Genomic DNA, 27466 nt, shown 5'->3' on the forward strand with positions numbered 1-27466 from the left:
TCCGGAGCCACTGGGCCAGGGAGCGACGGGCAAAGAGGAGGGGCCTCGCTCGCCACTTCCCCCCTCTTTCTCCGCAGCCACTCAGGATGAGGGTCCGGCCCTGCCTGCCCGCGCTGGGCGCCCCCTGCCTGGCCCCGGTCTAACTGCCCCCGCCCCCAGGCCTCGCCCGGCTCCCAGGCCCCCAGCCGGCTTCTCCAGCCCCAGGATGCGCTGAGCCACCGGGGGGCTGAGGCCGCGCCAACTACATGCATGTCCCCCGGGGGCAAGTTCGACTTTGACGACGGGGGCTGCTACGTGGGGGGCTGGGAGGCGGGGCGGGCACATGGCTACGGCGTGTGCACGGGGCCCGGCGCCCAGGGCGAGTACAGCGGCTGCTGGGCGCAGGGCTTCGAGTCACTGGGCGTCTTCACGGGGCCCGGCGGACACAGCTACCAGGGCCACTGGCAGCAGGGCAAGCGCGAAGGGCTGGGCGTGGAGCGCAAGAGCCGCTGGACGTACCGCGGCGAGTGGCTGGGCGGGCTGAAGGGGCGCAGCGGTGTGTGGGAGAGCGTGTCCGGCCTGCGCTACGCCGGGCTCTGGAAGGACGGCTTCCAGGACGGCTACGGCACCGAGACCTACTCCGACGGAGGTGCGGGGCCCTGCCCACTACTGTCTGTCTGCTCGTCCGCGTGCGCCTCCCCGCTGGCCTGCCCCGCGTATGCCTTCCCCAGCCATACAACCCCCGGCGCCCCGCTGTTATCCTACACGCCTTCCCTATCAATATGCGCCCCTGCGCCCATCTTTCTGCGCTCTCCTCCCATCATCACACACGCCTTCCTTATTTGTCTGTCCCCTGCCTGATTTTCCCTCTCCCCAACCTGCCTGCCCTCACCCCTTCCCTGTCTGCCTGAGCCTCACCCCCCGCATCTACCTAACCCTCACACACACCCTGTCTGCCTGTCCCACACACCACACCTCCCCTCTCCACCTGCCTGTCCCCAACACCTCTGCTCTGCCTGTCCCCTCACACTTCCTCAGTCAGCCCCTGACAGTTCTCTTTGCTTGTCATATGCCATCTATACACCCCCGTCAACCTGTCCCTCACACACTCTGGACTGTCTGTCCTTCACACACCCCAGCCTGTCTGTCCCTCCCCCTTTCCCCTGTCTACCTGCACGGCCCTAATCCACGGATCTCCCACTACCTGCCTGTCTTCCCTCTGCTCTTCCACACCTTCCGACCCCACCTGGCCTGTCCCCGGCTCCTAGTGCCCTTCCCCGACCTCCACGCCAGTTGACCCCACCTCTCCCACCCGACTCTTAGGCTTCCAGGGGCGCATGGGGCTGGGGGTGGCAAGGAGCGGCGGGTCCTGACTCTTTCTCCCCCTCCCACCCCGCCCCGCGCAGGCACCTACCAGGGCCAGTGGCAGGCTGGGAAGCGCCACGGCTACGGGGTGCGCCAGAGTGTGCCCTACCATCAGGCGGCGCTGCTGCGCTCGCCCCGCCGCACCTCCCTGGACTCGGGGCACAGCGATCCCCCGACGCCGCCCCCGCCCCTGCCCCTGACCGGCGACGAAGGAGGCAGCCCGGCCTCCGGCTCCCGGGGAGGCTTCGTGCTGGCCGGGCCTGGGGATGCTGACGGCGCGGCCTGCCGAAAGCGCACCCCCGCGGCCGGCGGGTTCTTCCGCCGCTCGCTGCTGCTCAGCGGGCTCCGGGCGGGCGGGCGCCGAAGCTCCTTGGGCAGCAAGAGGGGCTCCCTGCGCAGCGAGGTGAGCAGCGAGGTGGGCAGCACGGGACCCCCGGGCTCCGAGGCCAGCGGGCCCCCGGCCCCGGCGCCGCCCGCCCTCATCGAGGGCTCGGCCACTGAGGTGTATGCGGGCGAATGGCGCGCCGACCGGCGCAGCGGCTACGGCGTGAGCCAGCGCTCCAACGGGCTGCGCTACGAGGGCGAGTGGCTGGGCAACCGGCGGCACGGCTACGGGCGCACCACCCGCCCCGACGGCTCCCGCGAGGAGGGCAAGTACAAGCGCAACCGGCTGGTGCACGGGGGGCGCGTGCGCAGCCTTCTTCCTCTGGCCCTTCGGCGGGGCAAAGTCAAGGAGAAGGTGGACAGGGCCGTCGAGGGCGCCCGTCGAGCCGTGAGCGCTGCCCGCCAGCGCCAGGAGATCGCCGCTGCCAGGTGGGCACCGGGTGCAGAGGCCGTAGCGGGGTTAAGGGGAGAAGGTACCCTGGGGATAAGGAAGGGGGCGGTGCCTAAAGGAGGACCAAGACACAAGGCCTAGGGCCCGGTGGGGAAGAGCAGGCCTAGGGCCAGGCATTTGTAGCCCTGGGTATTTGAGGTGTTTATATCTGAGGCTACAGGTGGACGTGGGTGTAACTGTGGGTGGCTGGGTATTTGAGGAAAGCCCTGTTAGACTGTAAGCGTGTCTCAGTGTCTTGTGGGGATGTGTGTCGTTGTGTGTGGGAGTAGCAATGAGTGCTGCCTTGTGCCGGCCCAGGAAACCTCTTGGAACTCAGACATGTCGCTAGTCTTCCTCTTCTTGTAGCTGATCCGGCCTCCAGGATTCTGGTGCTGGGAGCAGCAGCCCCCGGCAGAGAGACAGGGAGAGTACATTCGTAATCACATCCAAGCCAGCCCACAGTCTGCTATCATTTCAGCCTTAGGCCTTGGGAAGGTCTAGTTCGTACAGCTGATCTATCCACCTGAAAATATAGTCCCTCTCACCTTTGTCTCCTCTGCCTCCCTTAACCCAACGGATAAAGGTTGAAGGGGAGGAGGCTTGCCTATAAATGAAATTTTCTTTCTGCAAATCAGATTACATTTCATGCATCAGGAACCTCATTATCTAAAGCAGTGCAGTCCAGTAGGAATATAATGTAAGCCTAGTGCATAATTTTGAATCTTCTAGTAGCTGTATGAAAAAAATATGAAGAAACAGATGAAATGAATTTAAATAATATATTTTTATTTAAACCAATATACCCAAAATATTATCATTTCAACCTAAAATCAATATGAAATAATTAAGGAGAGATTTTACACACCCCCCCATTTTTCTTAAGTCTTTGAAATCTAATATGTGTTTTGCACTTAGAGTACATCATTCAATTTAGACTAGCCACATTTTAAGTGCTTAATAGCTGCATATGGCTTGTGACTAAAGAAAGCCAAAAATCTGTTTGTAAGGAGTTCATAAGCCCCTGATTTATACAATTTACACATAGGAATTTTTAGATATTGGTTTTTCTTTAAAGGGGAGGGCACAGTTGAAGGATCTTGTTTGAATTTGAGAGTGTTTCAGAGGATGAAAAGTCAAGATATGTCCAAATATGCTTCAGTGAGTTTGTAAAATGGGTGACAAGGGGTGTGTGTGTGTGTGTGTGTGTGTGTGTGTGTGTGTGAGTGAACAGGTCATACCCAGAGTAGATGCCTGAACCAGAGAATGTCTATCTGTAGGTATATCCGAGTGTCTGGATGGTTAGAGTCCAGGGCCTTAAGCCAGGGAAGGGAGAGGGCAGAGCACCAGGGAGCACTTCAGGCTGGACGGGGAGTGGGCATGTGCAAGAAAAACTGATCTCAGGAGCCAGAAAGATCAGGCAGTGGGAGGAGGCTGGTTGGTCTCCCCAGCAACAGGCCTGGCAAACCTGATTGGCTGCTGGTTACCATGGAAACAGCAGGGCCCCAGCAGTAGGTGCCTCTGCCAGGTAGCCTGAGCCTGGCCTGATGCCTGAGCACTGACTCGGTCTACTGGCTAGGATTTGATCAACCATACCCTCCAAAGTCAAAAATACAGGGCCTTTTCAATGTTGCAGTTTCTTGGCTGCCAACAGAACTCAATGCAACCCCAAACTGTGATCCTCATCCCCTGCCTTAAACTCTGAGACCAGCTCAGTTTCAGGACAGGGCTAGGCATATAGATCCCGAAAGCCCTAAGACAGAAGAGCAGGGTTATCTGAGATCCCTCCAAGCAGGTTCTAAAAGTCTTGACCCACCAAGTTTGAGAGGAGGAGGCTGACCGTATCTCCCAAGGTATATAGAGAGGAAGTAGACTTAAGATGACAGGGGACACCATGACCCTTCTCCCTGCCCCCATACCCAGACTGCTTTCTTAGACCAGATAAAACAGGCCCAGGGCCAGGGGGAGTCATGGGTCTTGATGCATTCAAGCCCCTGGCAAGTATATCTGATTACCTCTACCTCTGATCCTTTACGCCCCACCTTCAGTCAAGATTACAGAACTAATTTAATAATTACAAGGCATCGGGGTGGGATAGGGAGGGTTGGAGGGAGACGCAAGAGGGAGGAGATATGGGAATATGTATACGTATAGCTGATTCACTTTGTGATACAGCAGAAACTAACACACCATTGTAAAGCAATTATACTCCAATAAAGATCTTAAAGAATAATAATAATTACAAGGCATCTATGATTAACAGCAGAAGGTAAAAGGGAAGGGAGAATTGAGGAAACATCTGACATCAGATGGAGAACTGAGAGAAAACAGAGGGGAAGGGATTGATAATGCTTCAAGGTTACCTGTAACTAAGGAGCGGAGCAGGGTTGAAGGGGGGCTGTGGAAGGGAGAATGTAAGAGCTCACCTCTTAGAAGGTGTAATCACAACGGTGAGAAAGCATGCATGTTAGCAGGGAGAGGGAATAGATAGTAGCAGAAAGGGGAGACCCACCCTTACTCCAGGTCCAGAGCTCAGAAATGAGGAAATGGGGGTGGGGGGGCAGTGGCAGTGATCGGGGGCAGGGAGAACGATGTGATAACAGCAGTGGCTGAAGAAAACAAGATGCAGAATTCTCATAACAAGAGGTAGCAACACAGCAAAGAGGCATAGCTTGTGAGCCCCAAGCAGGTGCAGCCGCAGAGATGTGCTAAGAGAGCGAGGCCTCATTTGTCACTGGGAGGGAGCAGGACAGGAATGGAATAACAGAGTTGAGGGCAGTGGAGAGGGCCTGGCCCTGCAGCTGGAGGAAGGGAAGTGTTACTACTGGATGGAATGGTGGAGAGAGTGAGAGAGGAGCAGGAAGGTGTGATGACAGCAAGCGCGGCCCAGATCTAGGGGAGGAAACCAAAGGCCGGCCGCCCTGCCGGGGAAGGGGAGCAGCTGGCAGAGTGTGAGCAAGGGTGAGGAGTCCAGAGGTGAGCTCAGATCTGGGGGGTGTGATGCAGTGGGGACCTGGGCCAAGGGACTGGAGCAGGTCTGTTAAGACAGTGTCCCTGGAACCCGACAGGGCAGCAGACGCCCTTCTAAAGGCAGTGGCAGCCAGCAGCGTCGCCGAGAAGGCTGTGGAGGCAGCCCGAATGGCCAAACTGATAGCCCAGGACCTGCAGCCCATGTTGGAGGCCCCAGGTGAGGCGTGGGCAGCCTGGGGCGGGGCCGGGGGAGGGGGTGGCTTCCTGGGGAGCTGGGGCGCCTGGGCATGGAGAAAGGGGAAGGGAATCCCTGCAGGGGACTGGGGCCGGAAAAGCCAGGGTATGAGGATCTAAGGGGACAGAGGGTGGGGACCAGGCCCAGTTGTTTGAGGAGTGAAGTAGGAATTTATGACATAGGGTCACAAGGACTAGGGGGTTGGGGTCTGGCAATGAGAGGCTGTAAACCTGGGGGTACCAGAGTCCTGGGAGGCACCCAGGCAGGGGGATAAAGCTGTAGCTTCTGCAGCCCAAGGCCAGTTCGTCCCCTCTGATTCTTAGCTATCCCTGCCCCAGGCCGCAGACCCAGGCAGGACTCAGAAGGTTCTGACACAGAGCCCTTGGATGAGGACAGCCCTGGGGTGTACGAGAATGGACTGACCCCCTCAGAGGGCTCCCCTGAACTGCCCAGCAGCCCTGCCTCCTCCCGCCAACCCTGGCGACCCCCTGCCTGCCGGAGCCCACTGCCTTCTGGAGGGGACCGAGGTCCCTTCTCCAGCCCCAAAGCTTGGCCCGAGGAGTGGGGGGGCCCCGGTGAGCAGGCAGAAGAACTAGCTGGCTATGAGGCAGAGGATGAGGCTGGGCTGCAGGGGCCAGAGCCCAGAGATGGCTCCCCACTCCTCGGAGGCTGCAGCGACAGTTCCGGAAGTCTTCGAGAGGAGGAAGGGGAGGATGAAGAGCCCTTGCTCCCGATGAGGACCCCAGGGCGCTCGGAGCCGGAGCCCACCGCTTTGCCAGTCCTGAGGGGCCTGTCCTCGAGGGGTCCTGAAGCCGGGTGCCTGATGGAAGAGGCTGAGGAGGCTGCTGCGTCCGAGAGGCCCGCCCAGCCGGTGAGAGACCCTCCCCTCCCCCACTCCGCCCTGTGCCCTCTGAGTCTCCCATCCTTCCTGGTCCCTCTTCTCCTCAAAGCCTAGCCTCTCATCCTTTCCAGACCTCTCTCTGATACCCTGAGGGGCTTTGATGTGCACTTAGCTTCCTTTTTGCCTGCCCAGTCTTGGACTATATCCCACCTCAAAAAAATAGAGAATCTGCAAGCTGGAAGGAACCTTAGAGACCTTCACGTCCAACTCCCTCACTTGACACCTGGGAGGACTGAGGCACTTACAGTAACTCACCAAGGTTACGAATAACTAACAGTACAGCCAGAACATCTTTGCCTGCTCTCCTTTCGTATCATTTCCGGCTCCTGGTTTTCTACTCCACCTCCACCCCCACCTCCACACTTTCTCTCTTTGGTGCCCAGAAATAAAAAAGGAAAAGCTTGTTCCCTCCCTACCCTGGCTCTCCCTCCCTCTCCTGGGAAGAAGAGAAATAGGGAAGAAGGCAGAAAACTGGGAGGGGTGGAGTTTCCCCAGTACCCTCCACTCTGATTGGACTCCAGGCCTTCTCCTGTTTCCTAGCAACCACATCCTCACCCCTTCATCCCCTCTCTGCTTCACTGCAGTAAAGGCTGCTGCTGCCAACGTCTGATACTAAGGCCAGGCACCTTCTGCCTGGGCCACGTGCTGCAGGGAGGGGAGAGGAAGGAGAAGGGAGGATGGGCTGACTTGAGGGAGCCAGAGGGAAGGTGGGGCCCTGCCTGGGAGCAGAGGAATGTTTTGCAATCCAAAGCAAAGGTTGGAGATTTCCCTGCTCTGGCCTCTGAGGAGAGGTGCCTGGGACCCTTCTGCTTTGCCACCTCAGCCAGGGCAGGAAGGTGGGACCCGTCGCTGGACCCGGTCCTCAGGCACTGAGACTGCATTTTCCCCCATCTCTCTAGGGAGCTGCCAACCCATTGGTGGTGGGAGCCGTGGCCCTCCTGGACCTCAGCCTGGCATTCCTGTTCTCCCAGCTCCTCACCTGAGGCTCCTGCCTGGCCTAGTTCTGGCTTTGGTTGCTGCCTCTTCACTCCTCTGACCTGCCTTTTCCTCTTTTCTTCCTCCTGGTTGTTTTTTCTCCTATCTTTCTTTCTCTTCTCCCTTCCCTTTCTTTTCTGTCCCCCTCTGGTTTTCTCTCTTGTTTTTTCTTTCCCTCTCTCCTTTCAGATTCTCTCATTCCTTCTGGCTCCATCTCTCTGTCTTCCTCACTCCCTTCACCCACCCACCCCTTCTCTCTCTCTCTAGATTGTTTACATATGAAGGGCTTTTCTCGCTCAGAGTCGCTCTCTTCTCTGAGACACACAATTCTAAGTCAGACCATTGCCCCACACCCTCCCTGCCTTTTCTTTAGACCTGAACTTGGATGAGGGTTGGGGTTTGGTGTCCCGAGGAGTCTCCCAGAAGCTGAGCAAAAAGGAAGGAGAAAATGGAGAAGGGGTATACTCTATACGGGAGAAGACTGTATCCTGGGCAAGGCACTGGCCGTGCTGCTGTGACTCCCTGACCCAAGGGGCCTGGCGTCCCTCTGAGGCCTAGTGATAAAGCTGGAGGGGGTGCAGCCTCCATCTCTGACGTTGGAGGACCCTACCCCACCTCCAAGCACTGAGCTAGGTTCTTGCCGAGCTCCATCCTTCCCTGAAGGAGATGAGGGGAATGAAAAGTAGAATGGCTCCCCAGCATCTTCTCCCTCTTTCTTTCCTCAACAGCCAGCCCCTCATCCAACCCCCTAGGGTGGCATCCATGTCAAGAGCAACGTGTAAAGGAAAGAAAATGTCCTATGCGGCCAAGCCCACCCTCTCCCACCTTTCTCTCTCCCCCTAAAAGTTTGTTTGTTTGGTCTGGACTCACGTGTGGCCTTTGATTAAATTTCTAAGGGACCTGAAGGAGACATTTCTACTGCAGAGGGTTAGAGGCACCTGAGCAAGGACCCCACTCCCCAACTCTGGCAGTAGTGGCTGGGAAGGCATTTCTGGAGAACAAACCAGACAAGCTAATAAGAACTCACAGGGCAGCAGAAGCTGTTTAGTAGTCCCTAAGTGGGTTATATCCCTTCCCCCATCATATCAGAATCTTGTGAAATGGGAAACCAACAGAAGGAGGGGATCAAAGGAAGCCAGTCTCTCACACACTTTCCAGGCACAGCAGAGGTGAGAGTCAAACCCGGGTGAGAGGTGGGTGGAGAGCCCTGTTTGAGGTTGTGGCTGATCCCTGGTACTAGCTTTTCCCCTGGGGGCAGAAAGCCCTAGGAAGAGGGTACTGTAGGGTCCCCAGAGGACCTTTCCTCCCTCCCCTGCATGAGGCAGAGGCAAGCTGCCTGCCAACCCCCTCCCTCAAGGAATGGCCTTGCCTGGGAATGCCCACCACACACAAACTCTTCTTTTTTTCTAGTCAAACTCTGTTTACTCCTTGGCCTGCCTCCCTCTTCCTCCCCTCTCAACCTTTACTTCTAATTTGTATTTCATGGAATTTGGGATTGAAGTTAAACTACAACAGTGCCACCAACACCAAGTCTTGCAGGAAAAAAAATATACAAAGAAATTTAACAAAAAAAAATATATTAATAAAAAATTTCAAAAAAAGGGGGGGGAAATTGTCCTCTCCTTTGGGTGTGATGGCTTCATACCAAGCTCTCAGAGGCTCTCCGGGTAAAGGAGCCCTCTTGGGGACGCCCAGGCCTGTTATTACACTCTCGCCGGCCCTAAGTAGTTAAGAGTTCTTTCCCCTCAACTCCAAACCAGGAAGGCCTGAGCTAGAGGCTTCAAGACTGCTCTGCTGGTCGGCCCAGGAGGGGCGGGGTCCCGTGATGGGGGCGGGGAGAGGGAAGGACCAGACCAAGTTCCAACGCTCGCCGGGGCTAGCACCAGGAAGCGCTGTGGGGAGAGGAGCGGAGTTGAGACTGAAGCCAGGTGAGGCTGGCGTTAGGGCTGGCGTCCTGGTGTGGGGAAGCTGAGGCCGCCTGAGAAGTGAACGGCGGTTCCCGAGGAAGAAACAGCGCTGGGCTCTAGAAGGAAAGGAATGGCTGACCTAGAGATGGGAAACCAGGTGTAGACTAAGGGAAAAGAGGTGGGGCGGCGTGGGGGGGGCGAGGGGGGGGGAAATAGGCGGGGTTCCGGCGCATGCTCGGTAGCAACGGGCGTGGAGTGGGGCGGGGACGCATGCGTAGTGGAGATCTCCTCCCGCGGTGAGGAGGGGGCGGAATTTGGGGACCCGCGTGGGGAAAGGGCTCAGTTTTAGGGTAGCGGTGGGACCCAAGCCCTCAGGAACTTGGTACAGGGCAAGCCTGTGCAGAAAGGCCAGACGCTTCCAGCCAGAGGGTTAAAGCCCTCTCCGCTCCCGGGCTTTGCCCCCCAGGATGGTGGCGTCCTCGTCCTCGCTGAAGCTTCAGGATCTAATCCAGGAGATTCGTGAGGCCAAGACCCAGGCCCAGGAGCGGGAGGTGATCCAAAAGGAGTGCGCCCACATCCGGGCCTCCTTCCGCGATGGGGACCCTCTGCACAGGCACCGCCAGCTGGCCAAACTGCTCTACGTCCACCTGTTAGGCTACCCCGCCCACTTTGGACAGGTACTGGGCAGGGACGCCTCCCTTCTGAGTTTGATGAGAGAGGCTAGTGGAGCACCGTCTCGGACCCCCTCACCTATTTGTGCCCCGATTTCTTTATTCTACAAAGCTTCTGAGCCCTCACAGCATGCACCGCAGACCTCCTTCCGCAGTATAACCCCAACTGGTCATCAGCTGGGCTGAACCCTTCATTCTCTGGCCAACGCCATTCAGGGCACTTCCTCCTCTCTTCCCATCCTCCTGTTTCCTTGAAACTACCCACTAACTGAATCTCCTAGACCTCTCTCCTTGTTGATGGGAGGGCCATGGGATATGCTGCCCTCACAGATTAATCTGGTATAAAGGAGGAAGATGGAAAAGGGACGTTAGTGCCTCTGGTTTCACCCCTGCCCCTTCCTGGTCTGCCCCCTTCCCTGTAGATGGAGTGCCTGAAACTGATCGCCTCCCCCAGGTTCACAGACAAGAGGGTGGGCTACCTGGGGGCCATGCTTCTACTGGATGAGAGGCAGGATGCCCACCTGCTTATTACCAACAGCATCAAGAAGTGAGAGAGTTCTGGGAAGCGCTTGGAATCAGGGAGATGGGAGAGGGGGGAACTGGGAAATCCCAGGGGGTTGCCTGCTGTAGGTACTGGGAAGGGCTGGATTTTTCAGAGGCTTGACTGACCGTCCTCCCAAAACTCTGCAGTGACCTGAGCCAAGGGATTCAGGCGGTACAAGGCCTGGCCCTGTGCACTCTGAGTGCCACAGGCTCTGCTGAGATGTGCCGGGACTTGGCCACTGAGGTGGAGAAACTGCTCCTGCAGCCTAGCGCCTATGTGCGCAAGAAGGTGAGATGGCAGGTTCTAGGCACTTGCGCCTCCAGAAACTGTCCCCTGTCTGCCACGTGGCAGAGGTGTGGGGGGCGGTCCATCCTGGCAGACCCCTGCCTCTTCTGAGACCCCTGACCTCTGCAGGCTGTTCTGACTGCAGTGCACATGATCCGGAAGGTCCCTGAGCTCTCCGAAATCTTCCTCCCACCCTGTGCCCAACTGCTTCACGAACACCACCACGGTAAGGCCATGGGGCTCCTCGTCCCCTGCCTCAGCTCTGGCTGTGGACAGAAGGGAGACGCGGGATGGGAACAGCAGCTCCTAGGAGAAGGGTAGCACGTGCACACAAACATCCACATGCAGTAGACTCCCCTGGGCCCCGGCCCAGCACTCACTTCCCCCACCCTGACCCAGGCATCCTGCTGGGCACCATCACGCTGATCACGGAACTCTGCGAACGAAGCCCTGCGGCCCTCGAGCACTTTCGAAAGGTGGGCTGGCGAAGGGACGGGCCCCGGGCCAGGAAGAAAAGGGCAGTAGGGTTGGAATGGGGCTGAAGATTGAGAGGATTAGGAAGAATGCTCAGACCAGGCCATGCCCTCCCTCCAGATGGTGCCCCAGCTGGTGCACATCCTCCGGACTCTGGTGACGACGGGATATTCCACAGAACACAGCATATCTGGAGTCAGCGATCCCTTCCTGCAGGTGGGCTGACCCTTCCCTGCTATATCCCTAGAACAAAAAGCTTAGTAAGCCCATGGCCAGCGGTCACTTCCCAGAGAACACTTGGGCTCAGTCAGTGTCTTGGGCGGGAGAGTGGCAAGCACCAGGTTCTCCCAGGACCAGTGTGGGGAGGGGGATGCCTGAAGGCCAGAAAATCCAGTTTGGTAACAATATGTTTAAAAAGCCTGTCCTCAAATCCCCTGGCCTCACACACCTCTGAACCCCTCCCAGGGCCCAAGGGACCAGTGGAGGTGGGGGGAGGGCCAGGGAGGTTCTCGGGAACCAGCCAGACCCCTCACAATGCTCTCCTCAGTGCTGGACTTTTCTTCTCAGCCCCACGACTCCTTCCCCTAAGAACCACCCCCCAACCTTTAACCCAATTTCAGGTCCAGATACTTCGTCTGCTTCGGATTCTGGGCCGGAACCACGAGGAGAGCAGTGAGACCATGAATGACTTGCTGGCCCAGGTTGGGGTGGGGTTGCCGGTTAAGTGTGTTGCTCTGTGATCCCACTGGCCCTGCGCATCCCTCACATGACCACTCACCATGCGGTGGCCATACGATAACGTCTCCATTTCCCTCTGGACCAGGATCTGCCTGAGGACAGGGACACAGCCTGTCTCAGTGCAGTAGCCCTTGGCACATAGCGGGAGCTCAGGGAGCCTTGTTAGCTGTTTGAGGGATGATATGATGGAGACCTGAGGAGAGGACGGAGCCCCTTAGAGATGCATCTTCTCTCGCATCCACGCAGGTAGCCACGAACACAGACACCAGCCGAAATGCGGGCAACGCAGTCCTGTTTGAGACGGTGCTCACCATCATGGACATCCGCTCTGCAGCGGGCCTGCGGGTACCCTCCCGTATGCCCCTCCCCCCGGGGGCCCCTCCCACCCACCCCAGCCAGGCAGAAAGGTCCTGTTCACTGGTTTCTCCTCCCCACCCTGGTCACCCTGTGCCACGCAGTCCCCACTCCTGAATGAGCAGGTTGCTTCTTCCCTGACTGTCCCCAACCTCTGCCTCCGTAGGTTCTAGCTGTCAACATTCTTGGCCGCTTCCTGCTCAACAGTGACAGGAACATTAGGTAATGTAATAGGCCCAGGTGTCTGGCTGGGCTGTGTCACGGAGCCCTGGGTCCTCTGCCCTCCTTCTTCCAGAGTCTCCGGATTCACCAGCCTCTTATTCCTATACCCAGGGCAGGACGGGGTGGGGGAGGGCTGACGGCCATGGCATGACAGGGCCTCTCCTGCTCTGGCCAGGTACGTAGCCCTGACGTCCTTGCTGAGGCTGGTGCAGTCTGATCACAGTGCTGTGCAGCGGCACCGGCCCACCGTGGTGGAATGTCTACGGGAACCTGATGGCTCCCTCAGCCGGTGAGCAGGACAGAGGAACGAGAGGGCAGGGCAGAGGGCCCAGCGCCTGGTGGCCAAGACACAGGCCAGCTCAGAGCAGCTGGAGAAAGGGGACTAAGGAGACAGGTGCCTGGGGAAGGGGGGGCCTGAGGCATGTCATAGGGTGACCTGGGTTACCTGTATAAACACACATCTCTCCTGCCAGGCGGGCCTTGGAACTGAGCCTGGCTCTGGTGAATAGCTCCAACGTGCAAGCCATGACACAGGAGCTGCAGGGTTTTCTGGAGTCCTGCCCCCCTGATCTACAGGCGGACTGTGCCTCAGGCATCCTTCTGGCAGCAGAGAGGTGAGGGGATGGGTGCCCAGGAGGCAGAGAGGGTGGAATCCAGGGACTGTCAGCACCAGGACTGAAGAGCCATATGTCCCCTAGGTTTGCCCCAACCAAGCGGTGGCACATAGACACCACCCTACGTGTGCTGATGACGGTGAGGCAGGGGCTGGACTGAGAGCTGGGCGGGAGCGTGCAGGGTTCACCACACTGACTCAGCCACGTCCACCCCTCCAGGCAGGCACCCATGTGCGCGATGACGCAGTGGCCAACCTGACCCAGCTGATCGGGGGCGCCCAGGAGCTCCATGCCTACTCTGTGCGCCGTCTCTACAGCGCCCTGGCTGAGGACATCTCCCAGGTACTGCTCCCACCACCAGGCCTGGGGCTGCCCAGCCCTTCCTGGGCCACCTGCTCCATATATCTGATTCCCAACTGTTTTTCCCTCAGGGTCACAGCTCTCTACTTAGCAGAGGAGACACTCAAAGACAGAGCCCTGTTGGTAGTTAGAACACCTGGACTTCTGTGCTGGCTCTGACACCTACTGTCTGTGCAACCACAGATGACTCATTTACCTTCATGCTAGGTCTACTCAGCATTCTACGCTGCCTATCTCCCAGAGCTGCCTTGATCAAATGAGATAGATAAAAGCTCTTTCTGCATGTATTAGGTTTTGCTTTTTTTTTTTTTTTTTTTTTTTAATGTGGGATCTTAGTTCCCCAACCAGGGATCGAACCCGTGCCCCCTGCGTTGGAAGCAAAGCATCTTAACCACTGGACTGCCAGGGAAGTCCCTCATAGGTTTTCTGTGGGGGTTTTCTTTTCTTTTTTTTTTTTTTTTTTTTGCATGCGTTGGGTCTTTGCTGCTGCACATGGGCTTTCTCTTTAGTTGCAGCGAGCGGGGGCTACTCTTCATTGCGGTGTGCGGCTTCTCATTGCGGTGGCTTCTCTTGTTGTGGAGCAGGGCTCTAGGGCGCATAGTCTTCCGTAGTTGTGGCACGCGGGCACAGTAGTTGTGGCTCATGGGCTCTAGAGCGGAGGCTCAGTAGCTGTGGCGCACGGGCTTAGTTGCTCCGCGGCATGTGGGATCTTCCCGGGCCAGGGCTCAAACCCATGTCCCCTGCATTGGCGTGCAGATTCTTAACCAGTGCACCACCAGGGAAGTCCCTGGTTTTATTATTACCTTGAATGCTGAGTGAAATCACAGATGCCAACCAGTATCTATAGCCCCCTTTCCATATTACTTTAGTAGGCTAGGCAGAAACCACCACCCCTTCCTCAAGGGAGGACCCCCCCCTCACTTCTCCCCATCCTTGCTGCACCCCTTGTGGTTAGGCCATGTAGGTTTGTTTTTGTTTTTGTTTTTGTTTTGGCATTACTTTCTGAATGTTATTCTAGGATTTTTTTAAATTCAAATATAGCTGATTTACAATATTGTGTTTTAGGTGTAAAACAAAGTGATTCAGTTATACATATATATTTTAAGATTATTTTCCATTATAGGTTATTACAAGATATTGAATATAGTTCCCTGTGCTATACAGTAAATCCTTATTTATTTTACGTATAGTAGTTTGTATCTGTTAATCCCATACTTCTCCTTATTTATCCTTCCCACACCCCCTTCCCGTTTGGTAACCATAAGTTTGTTTTCTATGCCTGTGAGTCTGTTTCCGTTTTGTGTATAGACTCATTTTTATTACTTTTTAGATTCCACATACAAGTGATATCATACAATGTTTGTCTTTCTGTGTCTGGCTTAATTTAGTACGATAATCTGTAGGTCCATCCTAGGCCATGTAGTTCTGAAACTTGGCCACCAGAGGGCAGAGGAAGCCCAGGAGCCAGCACAGAGCTGGGAGCAAATTAACAAAACTGCTCATAACTGCTCCCTGTGCTGAGGCCCCTCCCTTTCCCCACCCCTCCAAGCTCCACCATCTCTGCACTGCCTAAAGGATGTCATGGGGTCTGGAAGTGAGGAGGGGACATAGACACAGGCCCATCATGTTTCTCATCCCACGCAGCAACCACTGGTGCAGGTGGCAACCTGGTGCATCGGGGAATATGGGGACCTCCTGCTGGAAGGGAGCTGTGAGGAAATTGAGCCCCTGCAGGTAGGTCCTGCGTTGGGGATACACTGAGGAGGGACATATCAGGGGAGGCAGGGCTGGCCCCAGGGTCACTCGCTGTGTCCCCCTGGAAGGTGGAGGAAGAGGTGTTGGCACTGCTGGAAAGGGTGCTGCAGTCCCATATGTCCCTGCCGGCCACCCGAGGCTATGCCCTCACAGCCCTCGTGAAGCTCAGCACCCGGCTCCGTGGGGACAACAAGTAAGAGTGGGTCCCGACCCCTCCTGCAGAGCCTCTTCTTGGTGCCTCCATTGAGAGATGTCCCTTCACTGTGCCCCCCCGTTTCTGAGTTCCCGTCCAGGCCCACACCCCGATCCCCACTCCTCCGTCCTTAGCTTCTTCCTTTTGAGCCAAGAATCATGGGTATCTCCGTGGTCTGTGGGGCCTCTTCCTTTCTTACCGCATCCTGGAGGTGAAGGGCATGGCAGACGACCCTTCCCACTCACGCACCACCCTGCGGCCCAGCCGCATCCGCCAGGTTGTGTCCATCTACGGGAGCTGCCTGGACGTGGAGTTGCAGCAGCGGGCGGTGGAGTATAACACCCTCTTCCAGAAGTATGACCACATGAGGTGTGCGCGCCACTCTGCTGCAGTGTGGGACCCAACCCCCGGCCCCCTCCCCATTGTCCCTTTCTGGGTGCAGGGGTCTCATCCTCACCTGTGTCCTTTCTCATCCAGTCAGAGCCTCCTACTCGCAGTTCACTGAAGCTAAGTGGGCTTCCCACCATCCTTGTTCATCTGAAGGCCAGCAAGACTGTGCCGTCTTAGAAAATCAGAGGGACACTTCTGACCCACCATGTGCCCAGGACTCCCCATGTTCTTACCCCTCCTCCCACGTGCCTCTTGTGCAAAGCCCAGGGTCTACCCAGAGGGATACACCTGCATTCCATCCTCCCAGGGCTGCCATCCTGGAAAAGATACCTCTTGTGGAGCGAGGTGGCTCTCAGGTTGATGAGGAAGCAAAGGAAAACGAAGAAACAGCCCAGCTTTCGGAAGCAGCCCCTGTCCCCACAGAACCCCAGGTGAGGAGGCCGGGAGCCCCAGGGGGGAAGAGCATGGTCCAGCTTCCATACCCAGTCCTGACACTTCTGCCCTCTCCCCCAGGCCTCAAAGCTCTTGGATCTGTTAGATCTCCTGGATGGCCCTTCTGGGGACGCCCAGCACCCTCCCCCTCTGGACCCCACCCCAGGAGGCGCTTTGATACACCTCCTCAACCTTCCCTGTGCTCCCCCACCCCCTGGTAAGCCTCAACAAAGGGGAGATGTCTTAAAGAAGGGGCAGTGGAAACAGGCTGCTTCCCCTTCTAAGCCAAGGACTGAGGTTGATACCCTCTTCCCTGCTGTGTACCCCCATCACATCCCCATCTTAGTAAAAGGCTTCATTACATCATGCCAGTCTCCTCCTGGACACCCTCCAGTATCTTCCCTTTGTTCCAGACTTCTTACCCTGGACTGCGGGCCCTGCTTCCTCCCTGCCCACCTCACATGCTTTCCCACTACCCACTCCACTGGCCCCCTCTCAGCTCCTCAGGCCCTCTCACCTCAAGCCCTTGGCGTTCCTATTCTTCTCACATGGCATGGCCTTTCCCCAGCACATCAAAATGACTGGCTCATTCTCAATCTTCAGGCCTCAGCTAAACTGTCAGATGCCTTCCCCTACCTCTCCTATTTAAGTTAGTTCCCCCCAGTTATCCTGGCATAGTTTGTTTCCTTCAGAGCACCAATTACAGTCTGCGATTATCTTTCTTGTTTACTGTTTCTCTCTCCCCGACTAGGCTGTAAGCTCCATCAGAGGCCACATCTTATCCACTCTGTCACTAGCATCTCGAGCAGTGCCCTGCACCCAATGGGTGCTCGTTTAATTTTTATTGAATGAGTGAACTGTTATCTTCAGCCCATACACCAAGCCACTTCTTTCTCCCTGCTGTAGCTCCCATCCCAAATCTCAAAGTGTTTGAGCGCGAAGGACTACAGCTGAATCTTTCTTTCGTTCGACCCCCTGGAACCCCTACTTCGCTGTTAATCACTGTCACTGCCACCAACACCTCAGGGGGTGATGTCACCCACTTCATCTGCCAGGCCGCTGTGCCCAAGGTTTGTAGAAGACTGGGATTCAGAGGTGGCCTCGGTACTCTAGGAGAAAAGGTCACTAAGTAGAGGAGGTGGGTGGGGGAGAGGATGAGATGAGAAGGGAGTGACTTGCAGAGACAGGCACTTGGGGAGTTATGGGAAGAGGGTTTAAAACTAGTGGGTGTGGAGGGGTCACCTGAGCCCAGCCAGCTCCCTGCGGTGTGCTCCATCCAACCTCCTGTGTTCAGAGTTTCCAGCTGCAGCTACAGGCTCCCAGTGGGGACACAGTTCCAGCTCAGGGTGGCCTTCCGATGACCCAGCTCCTCAGAATCCTCAATCCTAAGAAGGTGAGCTCCAGGAGCCCCTCGAGGCTAATACCCAGTGAAGGCAGGAGTCGGCGCTTACCCTGGTCTCTGCTCTCCTATTCCTAGGCCCCCTTGCGGCTGAAGCTGCGCCTCACCTACAACCACTTTGGCCAGTCGGTGCAGGAAATCTTTGAGGTGAACAACTTGCCTGTGGAGACATGGCAGTAACTCGGCCTCCACTCACAGCCTGAAATCCTCCTGTGTCCTCAAACCCAGGGGCCCCAGCTACTTGGAGCCCGTATCTGAGGACAACCAGCAGGTGGCACTCTGGTCCTGTACTTGCCACTGTAGAAACTGGGGTTGGGGGGCTGCCCCCAACCCCACAAATAGTGAAAGCCCAATAAAGCCTGAGGGGGGGAAGGCATATTTGAGGTAGAAAACGTGTGTGAATAACAGCCAGGGAAGAGCCTTCTTACACAGGAAGTAGGCATCTGGCCCTAAGCCTTTGGAACTGGTTTCAACAAAGGAAGGTTTTCTTTCTAACCCTTTCCAGGTTGGAGGGCAAATGTGCCCCTAAACTTCCACAGGAGGCACTCTATCCTCTGGGCCAGAGCAGGGCACAGGGGCAACATCAAACCAGAATTTCTAGATTTCTAACAGGGATCCCCACCCATTTCCCCAACCTCCTGCTGTTCCCCATGTCCCAGGGCAGGGCAATCCCTGCTGCCTCCCCTCCTCTCTAACTCAGCTGGAAGGCAGTTTAGGAGCCGCTGGCAGAATCAATGGCATCGACCAAGGGAGGGAGGGTGGCAAGGGATTTTCCTGTGCTTAACTACTGATCACGGCTAAGTGGAAATCCTATAAACACGAGCGGAAATCAATGGAGGCTGCTTAGCGGCCAGGGGAGAGGGGCGGCCCACAGATTGCATCTGACGGATGAGGGGGCAGCCAGGGAGGGCTCCAGGAAGGATAGCTGAGGGTAGGGTGAAGGACAGGCAGAGCTGGAGAGAGAGGAGTCACCGTGGGAAGGGAAGCCAGAGAGGGAGAGGCACAGTGAGCCCAGGAATGAACCTCATTCGACCCAGAGCTTTCTTCCCCATCAGGCAAGCGACACCCTAGCCCAGTGGCACGTCTGGATCTTCCAGTCCCCTAAGGCTTCTCTTTGGAGCTGTACACTTCTAGCAGGCGCTGATAGTCCTGAGGTCGGAAGCGCTGTAGGTACACAATCAGCTTGGCAGGTGCCGTCTCCTGCGCCAGCACACCTACAGGCAAAAGGAGAATGAGCAGAGAACCAGACAGAGCTGAAAATGCTTTGACTCTCCCTGCCCACGCAGCTGGACCCCAAAGTTGTTTCCAAGGCAGCACTGGGATTCCGAACGCCGTCCAACCAGCTTCTCTAACTCGCCAGCCCACTCCCTGATTAGCCTAGGGAAGCGGGCCTAAGAGGGCCACTTGAGGCAGGAGTGGGCCTGAGAAGCCAAGCATGAGCCTCTCCTCCAGCAAGAAGTGGTGAAAGGCACTCAGGCACCATGAAGACAGAGGGTGCCTCAAGAGCGACTCATTTCAATTGCTGCTTCTGCCCCCCAGTCAAGATTAAAGCCTATCCAGGCAGGCCAAAGCTCATTAGCTTGGTAATGAAGCACATGCAGAGATGCACACAGAGAGAGAAACCAAGGGATGTAGAAATAAGAGAAGCAGCTACAGCCGTGGGGTGGGATTCGCGGGGAATTCTAGCCTGTGTGGTGTGGAGTCACAATAAGCCAGTGTCTGATTGTTAGTGCCTGGCAGCATGCCGGGCAGATAGCAGGGAACTTGCTGTGGGTTTGCTGGGGAGGCAAGAGCAGCATTCCAGGGCTGTAAGGCCCGATGGCATGCACAACACTATACTCCTGTGGATGAACTGTGTACAAGGGAGCTAAGCCTGGGAACGGAAAAACTAATCTGCTACCATTTGCCCCGCTGTCTGTCACATAGGCACAACGTTCTTGCCTTTTACTCAAGCCAATAGGACAAATCAAATGAGGATTTAGTTGTAAAAGTGAGGGGACAGGAGTTGGGGGAAGGAAGGATGGATGGAAAGATTGAAGAGGAGAACTGACAAAAGAGAACTGAAAGACAGTTGGAGTGACTAGAGGTATGAGAACTACATGAGACAATGACTGGGATGGATTAGAGACACATGGAAGGATTCAATCCAGGTTAGATAACTATTGCAAAAGAGGAAACCGGATTTGATAGAGCCCTAAGCAAACTGGGTCCTCTAGAAAATTGCTAAAATAATTCCCCTTACAGAAATAGCCTCGAGACCCTCCCCACTAACTGGCCCAGCGGGTACACCCAGAAGAGGAGCAAGGGAAGCACAGAAAGGTCTGTCTCCCTCACCAAGCATGCTGCTGAGGCTGTGGATCTTCTCTAGGGCAGCTGGGACTTCAGCCTCCTCTTGCACCAGGGCCTCTACCTCACCCACAGCGTAGCCAAAGTCAGCTGTATCCAGGTCCACCCTGAGCGGCAGCTCCTCTTCATCAGCTCCGCGCAGCACCAGTTTCCAGGCACTACGCTTAGTCACAAAACTAGCTACTTCCTGCAGCCCCAGCGGGCCCAGCAGAGCAGCCACGCCTCCAGCCCCCGGGACTTCAGCGCTCAGCACCTCACAGAGCTGGGCCACAACTGCAGGCTCAGCTGTGAGTTCCATGTACTTGGTGTGGGGTCCTGAGACACTTGCTGCTCCGGGACATTTGAGCTCCCATCCACTGCCCTCTCGCTGTCGGAGCCAGTAGTCAGCCCGCATGAGGCTCAGCTCAGGGGTGTCATAGTAGCTGTCTCGGAAAGTGACTCGGCGCTCCAGGGTACCCCCCAATTCCTGCAGCCGCTCTTCTGTGCCAGGGCCGGGAACGAACTTTCGCTCCACTTCAATCAGGCCCTGGGCCATGCTACCTGCAATCAGTCAATCAACAAACATTGGCTGAGCTCCCAAAGACCCCTACCCCCGGAAGAACTTAGGAGGCGCACACACTGTCGCAGGGCTCTCTGTTGGGGGCCCTTCCTCCCTGCCTCTGTGATGGATGGCCCCTTCTTGTCTCTGATGTTCTAAGGTTCAGCAATAGGGATAAGTCTCCAGTTAGACCCCTTCCATTGCTGAAAATGCCCTCAATCCAAAGGGCTCTCTAGAAAGCAGGCCGTGTAGCGGGTGTCCTTTCAACGCGCCCGCTAGACACCATGCTACCCCGGGAGGACGGCGGCTCACTGCCGGGGTCGACCCCGCCCGATCCCCGCACAGCAACGGCCAGCGGAGCCTCGAGTCTCACCTCAGAGCCCCAGGATCTCCCTCTCGCGGGACCTGGAGAAGGGGGAAGGGAGCCCACGCCACGCCCGCGAGGAATGCCGGGAGCAGTTCCTGGCCCCGGACCTCGGCCCGGTTCTCTGCACACCCGGGAGATCCCGGCACGAGCGGCCATATTAGGCCCGCTGTGGCGAAGCCGAGGGCAGGCCGGGGCCCGAGAAGCCTGCTAGCTCATGGGAGGCCGCAACCTCCGCGGTGGGCCGAGAGCGAGGCCATCTCCCTGCGCTCTGCTCCTCCTCCCAGACCCCTGCCGGCTCTCGGAGGTGGGGGTGGCCCGGGTCTCAGGCCAACGGCTGAGTCGGCACCCTGGGGCCCGGGTGCATGATGGGAGATGTAGTTCCAAAGGGAGACTTTGCTTTCTTGCCCCACCCGTCGCTATGGTGACAGGAAAGCTGCGATTAACACCAGCGGGACTCGACCTAAAGTTGAGAGAGTCGGATGGAAAAGGAGCTGAGGCCCCAGTCCTGTCTCCAGCCCCCTCACCCCGTTGGCAGATGGGCCTGGAATACAAGCCACTCACTGAGACGCTGTCCAGCAAATATTTTATTGACTATTATGGTGTCCCACTGAATGCAGGCCAGTGGGAATGAGCTAGGGAAAAAAAAAAAAAAAAAAAGGATAACTAAGACCAGTACAGCTACTCTAGACTCTGGAGTTTTAAAGGGGAGTTAATACATCCCCATGAATGTTCAGGATCAGGGTGGATGGGAGACTTTCTATAAGAGGAGGAAATGATATTTTGGATGAAAACTAAAGACACGATGGGATTTCAACGGTTGGAGACCAAGATGGTGACAAGAACAGCATGAGCAAAGGCTCAGAAGCTAGAGAGCACCTGGCACGTGTGTAAGAGGAAAGAGATGAATCTAGAAATACACTTGAAGGGCAGGTTGGAAAAGGTTTTGAGTGTCAGACTGAGGAGTTTGTCCAGTGGCCCCTGAGCAGGCTTTGTCAGGAACAGGAGAAATACTTATGTTCACTTAAAATATAGGAAGACATGAGAATGGCCCTTTGCTTTGGGAGACAAAATAGAGAAGGCTCCTCCTTACTCCCTCCCAGAGCTATGATTAGCTGGAGGCATCAACTGTATGTCTGACTCTTTGGGTAAGCTAGCTTGCTGAAGAACAGTGGCTCTTGTCAACTCCTGGGCCTGCTCCTATGATGGGTGTGAAGTGCTAGGTTCTCAATACCTGTCCTCTCCCCAGTATGTTTCTGGAAACACGTGACCCATGGGAGGTACTGTGGAGAGGACACTGGTTTACAGACATGGCATCCTGAACTTGGGATCTCTTTAAGGCATACCCCGCCACATCCTATGACAGGTACCAATGTGCAGAGAGGGGAGGGACCCCAGCCCCTAATTCCTTTCACTGGCCTGCTTTTCATCTGTCCTTTGCTTATCAGTTTTGTTGCCCAGAGGAAGAAGACTTAATCTCTTCTGTGAGTTATAAGGTCCAGTCCAGTAGGGCCAAGGCAGCAGTTTAAGGAAAAGGAAAGACCAGACTCCAAAGCTAGACAGACCTGGAGTTGAGTCCCATCTTCACTTTACTGGTGTTTGGCATTGGGCTAGCAACTCCACCTCCCTAAACCTCTGTTTTCTCTTTGGTAAAATGTGGGCTGCCTCACAGTTAAGTGTGAGGCATTCAGTGACAAACTGTCACATCACAGAGATTCAAAATGTTAGTTTCTTTCTCCTTCCTTTTTTCCTGTGAACTCCAGGATTTTTTTCTTTTAAGAGAAGTAGGCTATAGGGTTTCCCTGGTGGCGCAGTGGTTGAGAGTCCGCCTGCCGATGCAGGGGACGTGGGTTCGTGCCCCGGTCCGGGAAGATCCCACATGCCGTGGAGCGGCTGGGCCCGTGAGCCATGGCCGCTGAGCCTGCGCGTCTGGACTCTGTGCCCCGCAACGGGAGAGGCCACAACAGTGGGCCCGCGTACCGCAAAAAAAAAAAAAAAAAAAAAAAAGAGAAGTAGGCTATAGCAGCTAGTGTGAGGTCTGGAGTCAGACTATCAGAATTTGAATCCTGGAGGGGTCACTTATTGGCCGTGTGACCTTGAGCCAGTTTATTAACTTGTTTGTGCCCTGGTTTCCTCAACTGTAAAATGAGACTAGTTGTGAGGATTAAATAAGTTAATATATGTAAAAGTGCTTGGAACTGTCCCTATGCACTCAATTAATTTTAGCAGCTAGTGTTATTAGAATATAGGAGAGCTTATGGAAGCTGATAAACTGAAGATGAGGATGGGGAGCCAGAACCTCCCCTCCCCCCACCCAACTCTGGGGACTCTGTGACCACGTGGAGGAGACAGAAGCTCCCAGGAACCAAGACTAATTGCTGTGGAAGATAAGGTTCTAGTGCCCAATTGGAAGGGACAGGAACTAATAAAGCAAGAAGAAGGGAGTGAAAAAAGAGAGATAGGCCTAGAGTGGCTCCGGGAAGCTGGCAGAAGCCAGGACTTGCTCTAGAGCTGATTTAAAACAAAATTACAAAACACGTGTGCGATTTCTGCAGGCAGAAGGAAGAGGAGGAGAAGACAGCAAAGTGTTTAAAGGAGCCTGCCCTCTTTGCAGGCACCGGCTTGGACCTGGCGCCACAGTCAAGCAGGTGACCGGGACCGCCGTCCGCCTGTCCTCGGGCCTCGGGTCCCGCCCACAGTCCAGCCAAGCAGACGGGCCCAAGATCTAGAACCGGGGGGCCGGGGCGGGGGCGGACGGACTACAACTCCCGACATACTCCGCGGCGGGCGGGCCGCTGCACCTGCTCAGTGGGGCCGCCCCGGGCGCCTGGGTATTGATTATTCCATTGTGTGGGACGCCTCGGCTCCAGCCAGTGAATGAGGCGGAGGAGTGAGGGCGAGGAGGAGGAGGAGGAGGAGGGCGAGGAGGAGGAGGAGGAGGAGGGCGAGGAGGAGGAGGAGGAGGCAGGGAGCGAGCGAGTGCCCAGGGTGAATCAATGGAAACCCCCTCACGAAGCCGGGAAAACACTTCAGCCGCAGCCAAATAGCATTGATTATTTTCCTTCACTTCCCTCACCGCCGTGAATTTATTTATTTATTTTTTCCATCTCCGTCCCCGACGCCCCGGAGTGAGCGCTGGAGGGAGGGAGGAGGAGGGAAAAAAAAGGAATCAACACATCGGAGAAGTCCCTTCCAAGAGCCACCCCCTCCCCTCCCCGCCTCGCCTCGCGCTGCTGGGCGGCCGCGGTTCGACTCCCGTCCCTGCTTCCAGCTGAGGTGTAAGTGCATCGATTTCCGATGCTGCTGGGTTGGTTTTTTTTTCTCCTCTCCCTCTCTCTTCTTCCCTTCCTTGCTCTTTGGAAGCTTGAGACGGAGGGGAGAGGAGGCGCTCGGAGACTGCCGCTGGAGGGCACGGAGAGGGACGGGAAGGGACTGGGGGAGGGGACCCGGACGGACAGACGGACACACCGAGAGCCTGAGGAGAAGGAGGGACAGGGGTATGGGAGGGAAGGAGAGGGCCTGCGAGCGGGAATGGGGCGAAGAGAGAGATGCCGGGGTGGAGGTAGAGACCGGGAAGGGAAAGGTTTCGAGGCTGGACCAGCAGCCAGCCGGACAGATGGAGGGTAACGAGAGCCTAGACGGGCCGCGCCGAGCTGTGCGGGGAGCGGGGGTCCCGGAGGGAGGGGGAGGCCGGGGGAGTGCGGGGGCTCGGAGCTGTCAGTCTGGAGGCGCCTGGGTCTCGGTGGCCCCCCGCCGGCCGCAGGATGGGGGAGGAAAGGCGCCTAACAGGCAGGCAGATGGATGGGCAAGCGCGCTGGGGGGTGGGAGGGTGGGAGAGGACGTGGATACCCTTAATCTTCGATCTTAGGTTTTGCCAGAAGTTGAGTTGTTTGTTGGTTTGGGGGGTTGGGTTTTGTTTGTTTTGTTTTGTTTTGGAAAAGGCGTGAGTAGTAGGTGAGGGGAGGCCTCTACTCCTATTCAAGGTGAAGTGTGTCTCTCCTGGCCCCCAGCTCTCCATCTGCTCTTGTCTGTCCCTCTCTCTGAATAGCCCTATCAACGACCACGCGTTTTGCTGCTCCTGTTGCCCCGCTGATCTCTGTCCATGTGTCCCTACCTCTGGATTTTGCCATTCTACACCTCATTCATTCTCCCCATCCATCCATTTCCGAGTCTGTCTGTGTGTCACTATCTCCGGATGTGACCTCCTACCCGGGTGATCCTTTCCCTGTGTGTCCCTGTCACTGTGTGTTACTCCTTGGCTGCCTGACTGTTCTACCCATCTAGGACTCCATGCCCTTTCCTTCAGGGTCTGAACGGATATCTCTGGCCTTTTCAGGCCGCTTTGGAGTGTTTGCTTATCAGTCATGACTGATGATTGTGGCAGTCACTGGTCAGAGGCCTGGAAGAGTGGAGGGATGGAGCAAATGTGTCTCCCCCAAGGATTCGAGTGCCCTTTCAGCATGGCCAGAATGGCCTCCTCTTCCATCTTCACCCAGGGAGCTTTGGAACTTCCTAGCATTGTTGACTGTCCCCTTTGCCATGCGCCTGTGTCCCCCATCAGGACCTCACCTCTGGTCTCCTGTGTGTCATCTGCCTCTCCAGGAGCTTCCCACCACAAACCTCTTCCTCTCTGACTTGGTTTTCCTCCCTTCCCTCACTTTACCATTATATATCATTTCATTTCCCCATTTTGTTTCACCCCCTTTCTTCCCCATCCCTACCTCCCATGGTCTCCTTTGCCTCTTCTTCACCCTTGTTCCCATAATCTGCACTCTTCCTACCTTTTCTTCTTGGTCACCCTAAGTTTCTTGTATTCCTTACCTTCTCACCCAGCATTTTAACTGCAGCAGCGAATGTACCAGAGAGCAAAGGGGCTGGGAGAGTTGGGAAGTATGGTTTGTGAAAGCACATAAACAGGCCAAGAAATCAACTTACTGGACTTCCAGGGGCATATAACCCCTTCATCAGTCAGGGCCATTATGTTCATTCACTGTCAACTTTGATTTTGTAAAGGGACATTCTCTGGGATTCTAAGCTCCACCCTGCTTGGTTGCCCCTTATCTTTCAGTTGATTCTAGACATCTGTGGCTTTTTCTCTACTTTCTAATTCATCTTTTTCCTGGGTCCTCATTCTTATCATATTTGGATTCAGCATGATTCTTTACGAGGCAGTTTTCATTAGTGTGACAGAAGCTATTGGTATCTTATACAAGGGGCCAGGTTCATTCAGCCTAAAGAATGGGAAAGGTGGATAAAGAGTCTGGAGAGTTTACCTTGTTTTAAGCCCATTATTGTTTTTCCAGACTTCAGGAGCTTGAAGGGTAAAAGGAGGAGGTAGATATGGGCAGAAAATGGAAAATTTCAGAGGTGAATAGAGTGACAGAAAGGAAGGGGAGGCCGGGTGCAATAAGGGCATGGGGTAGAGAAATGCATGACGTGAGGAACGCGCAAAGGAAGGGATGAAAATACATGTGGAATGGGGGGCAGGGGAGGAACCAAGGGGTGATTAATGAAAAATTGGGAGAATGAAATAAAACATGAATTAATAGTGATACAGAAGGAGAGACGGAGAGAAAGGATAGGTTATTTCTCAAGAGGAAGGTCACCAGAAAAAGCAATATGAACGGAAGAAATACAGTGGTAAAATGGGGGAAAGGAGGAATGCAAGAATAAGATGAGGTGCAAAAAGAGTATGGTACAAAGAAGGGAAATGGAAGGCAAAGGGAGGAGTGCTGAAGCAGATCAGAGCTGCACAGAGCTTGGTAGGGGGAAAGAGGAGAGATGAGATATCAAAGGAAACAAATGCCTCTGGTGTGAGAAGGACACAGCATGATGGATGCAAAGAGAGCACAGCAGGAGGGGCGATTTGGAAAAAAGGCAGAGCAGAAATACCACTGGGCGAAGCCCCAAAAGAGAGAGATGCCAAAGGAGAGGAGAGAGAGTGCAGAGATACCTGGTGAAGAGAAGGAGAGATCTGGCTCATTCCATTGGCCGCATCCCTCACTGCCCCACTGGAGGCCTTTGCTTTTCAACCCCAAGCCAGGGCAACATGAGCAAAGAGATGAAAAAGTAGAATTCCCATTTACTTTAGCTGATAGGAACTGGAATCTTTCTAGACCCCTGAGCACCAAAGACCTCCAGCCTCTGATGTCATAAACTGCTGGTGTTGCCTTGGCAACCTGACAGGGGTCCTCCCTCCATGATGTCAGAGCAGCCGGTGTTACCTTAAGACCCATAGAGGAACAACTTGCTGCTTTGCTGGGGAGCTGCACACATACGGGGCCGGGGCCAGAGTCAAATCTGTAGGATTCCTGCGTCTGGTAGCTTGACCTTGCTGCCCTGGAGCTGTTCTTAGCTCCAAATGAAGTCTTGTTTGTGAGCACCTGAGGTTCACTAGAGCCTGCAGGAGCAAGAGAAAGGGACCTCAGGAGACAGGGGCATTGAGGACGGGATAGCAGGACTGAAAAGCAGGAAAGAAGGAAGAGAGCTGGAAATGGCATTTACAGGATGTGAAAGGAGAAGGGCTCTGTGAGCAGGGAGGGGAGTCCCTGAAAATGTAAGATGAACCTTGCTTTGGGTTTAGGAATGGAGACGGAAGCTGGAAATGCAGATTAGAGGGGATAGGAGCTGTGTGAGAGCTGTGT

General features: G+C 55.6%; 4 protein-coding genes across 6 annotated transcripts in view; 3 read left to right on the forward strand and 1 right to left on the reverse strand.

Moving 5' to 3' along the window:
- The first annotated feature begins 249 nt into the window (after positions 1-249).
- On the forward strand, positions 250-7244 carry JPH4 (junctophilin 4). The gene is made up of 5 exons (XM_060098217.1): positions 250-628; positions 1386-2157; positions 5224-5342; positions 5699-6231; positions 7161-7244. The coding sequence occupies exons 1-5, from the start codon at positions 250-252 to the stop codon at positions 7242-7244; spliced, it is 1887 nt and encodes a 628-aa protein (XP_059954200.1).
- A 1868-nt stretch (positions 7245-9112) lies between these two features.
- Positions 9113-17950, forward strand: AP1G2 (adaptor related protein complex 1 subunit gamma 2). 3 transcript variants are annotated; one of them, XM_060096434.1, is made up of 22 exons: positions 9113-9300; positions 9610-9820; positions 10237-10361; positions 10505-10646; positions 10773-10869; positions 11043-11119; positions 11238-11333; positions 11738-11824; positions 12102-12200; positions 12376-12431; positions 12607-12720; positions 12905-13045; positions 13130-13184; positions 13265-13387; positions 15050-15139; positions 15229-15353; positions 15618-15722; positions 16051-16174; positions 16257-16392; positions 17082-17245; positions 17470-17568; positions 17653-17950. In XM_060096434.1, exons 2-22 carry the CDS (start codon positions 9611-9613, stop codon positions 17752-17754), a joined length of 2367 nt encoding a protein of 788 aa, XP_059952417.1. In that variant the 5' UTR covers positions 9113-9300; position 9610; the 3' UTR covers positions 17755-17950. The 3 variants fall into 3 exon arrangements, with proteins under 3 accessions (XP_059952417.1, XP_059952418.1, XP_059952419.1); XM_060096435.1 differs by having other exon boundaries at positions 11738-11818; XM_060096436.1 differs by lacking the exon at positions 15618-15722.
- THTPA (thiamine triphosphatase) lies at positions 14702-21156 on the reverse strand. The gene is made up of 3 exons (XM_060096437.1): positions 20832-21156; positions 19909-20460; positions 14702-18788 (listed from the first exon to the last, which is right to left on the reverse strand). The coding sequence occupies exons 2-3, from the start codon at positions 20453-20455 to the stop codon at positions 18676-18678; spliced, it is 660 nt and encodes a 219-aa protein (XP_059952420.1). The 5' UTR covers positions 20456-20460; positions 20832-21156; the 3' UTR covers positions 14702-18675.
- Positions 21157-23834: 2678 nt separating this feature from the next.
- The window catches only part of ZFHX2 (zinc finger homeobox 2), a 30168-nt gene continuing 26536 nt past the window's right edge, over positions 23835-27466 (forward strand). Inside the window, exon 1 of the mRNA XM_060096447.1 lies at positions 23835-24100. The gene's annotated coding sequence lies outside the window, so the exon portion shown is untranslated. The remainder of the gene's footprint in view (positions 24101-27466) is intronic.

Source organism: Mesoplodon densirostris, chromosome 4 (assembly GCF_025265405.1).
Source record: "Mesoplodon densirostris isolate mMesDen1 chromosome 4, mMesDen1 primary haplotype, whole genome shotgun sequence".
Taxonomy (NCBI): Eukaryota; Metazoa; Chordata; class Mammalia; order Artiodactyla; family Ziphiidae; genus Mesoplodon; species Mesoplodon densirostris.

What these genes read in the sequence shown, in the direction of transcription:
- THTPA (XM_060096437.1), bottom strand. Translation starts at nt 20,455, where the DNA reads ATGGCCCAGGGCCTGATTGAAGTGGAGCGAAAGTTCGTTCCCGGCCCT. An exon ending in CAGCCTCAGCAGCATGCTTG is followed by an intron (nt 18,789 to 19,908) that starts GTGAGGGAGACA and finishes TTTTGCCTGTAG; the next exon opens with GTGTGCTGGCGCAGGAGACG.
- AP1G2 (XM_060096434.1), top strand. Translation starts at nt 9,611, where the DNA reads ATGGTGGCGTCCTCGTCCTCGCTGAAGCTTCAGGATCTAATCCAGGAG. An exon ending in CCCTACGTGTGCTGATGACG is followed by an intron (nt 13,185 to 13,264) that starts GTGAGGCAGGGG and finishes CCACCCCTCCAG; the next exon opens with GCAGGCACCCATGTGCGCGA. An exon ending in CGGCTCCGTGGGGACAACAA is followed by an intron (nt 15,354 to 15,617) that starts GTAAGAGTGGGT and finishes CCTGCGGCCCAG; the next exon opens with CCGCATCCGCCAGGTTGTGT.
- JPH4 (XM_060098217.1), top strand. Translation starts at nt 250, where the DNA reads ATGTCCCCCGGGGGCAAGTTCGACTTTGACGACGGGGGCTGCTACGTG. An exon ending in CAGGAGATCGCCGCTGCCAG is followed by an intron (nt 2,158 to 5,223) that starts GTGGGCACCGGG and finishes GGAACCCGACAG; the next exon opens with GGCAGCAGACGCCCTTCTAA. An exon ending in GCCCATGTTGGAGGCCCCAG is followed by an intron (nt 5,343 to 5,698) that starts GTGAGGCGTGGG and finishes TCCCTGCCCCAG; the next exon opens with GCCGCAGACCCAGGCAGGAC.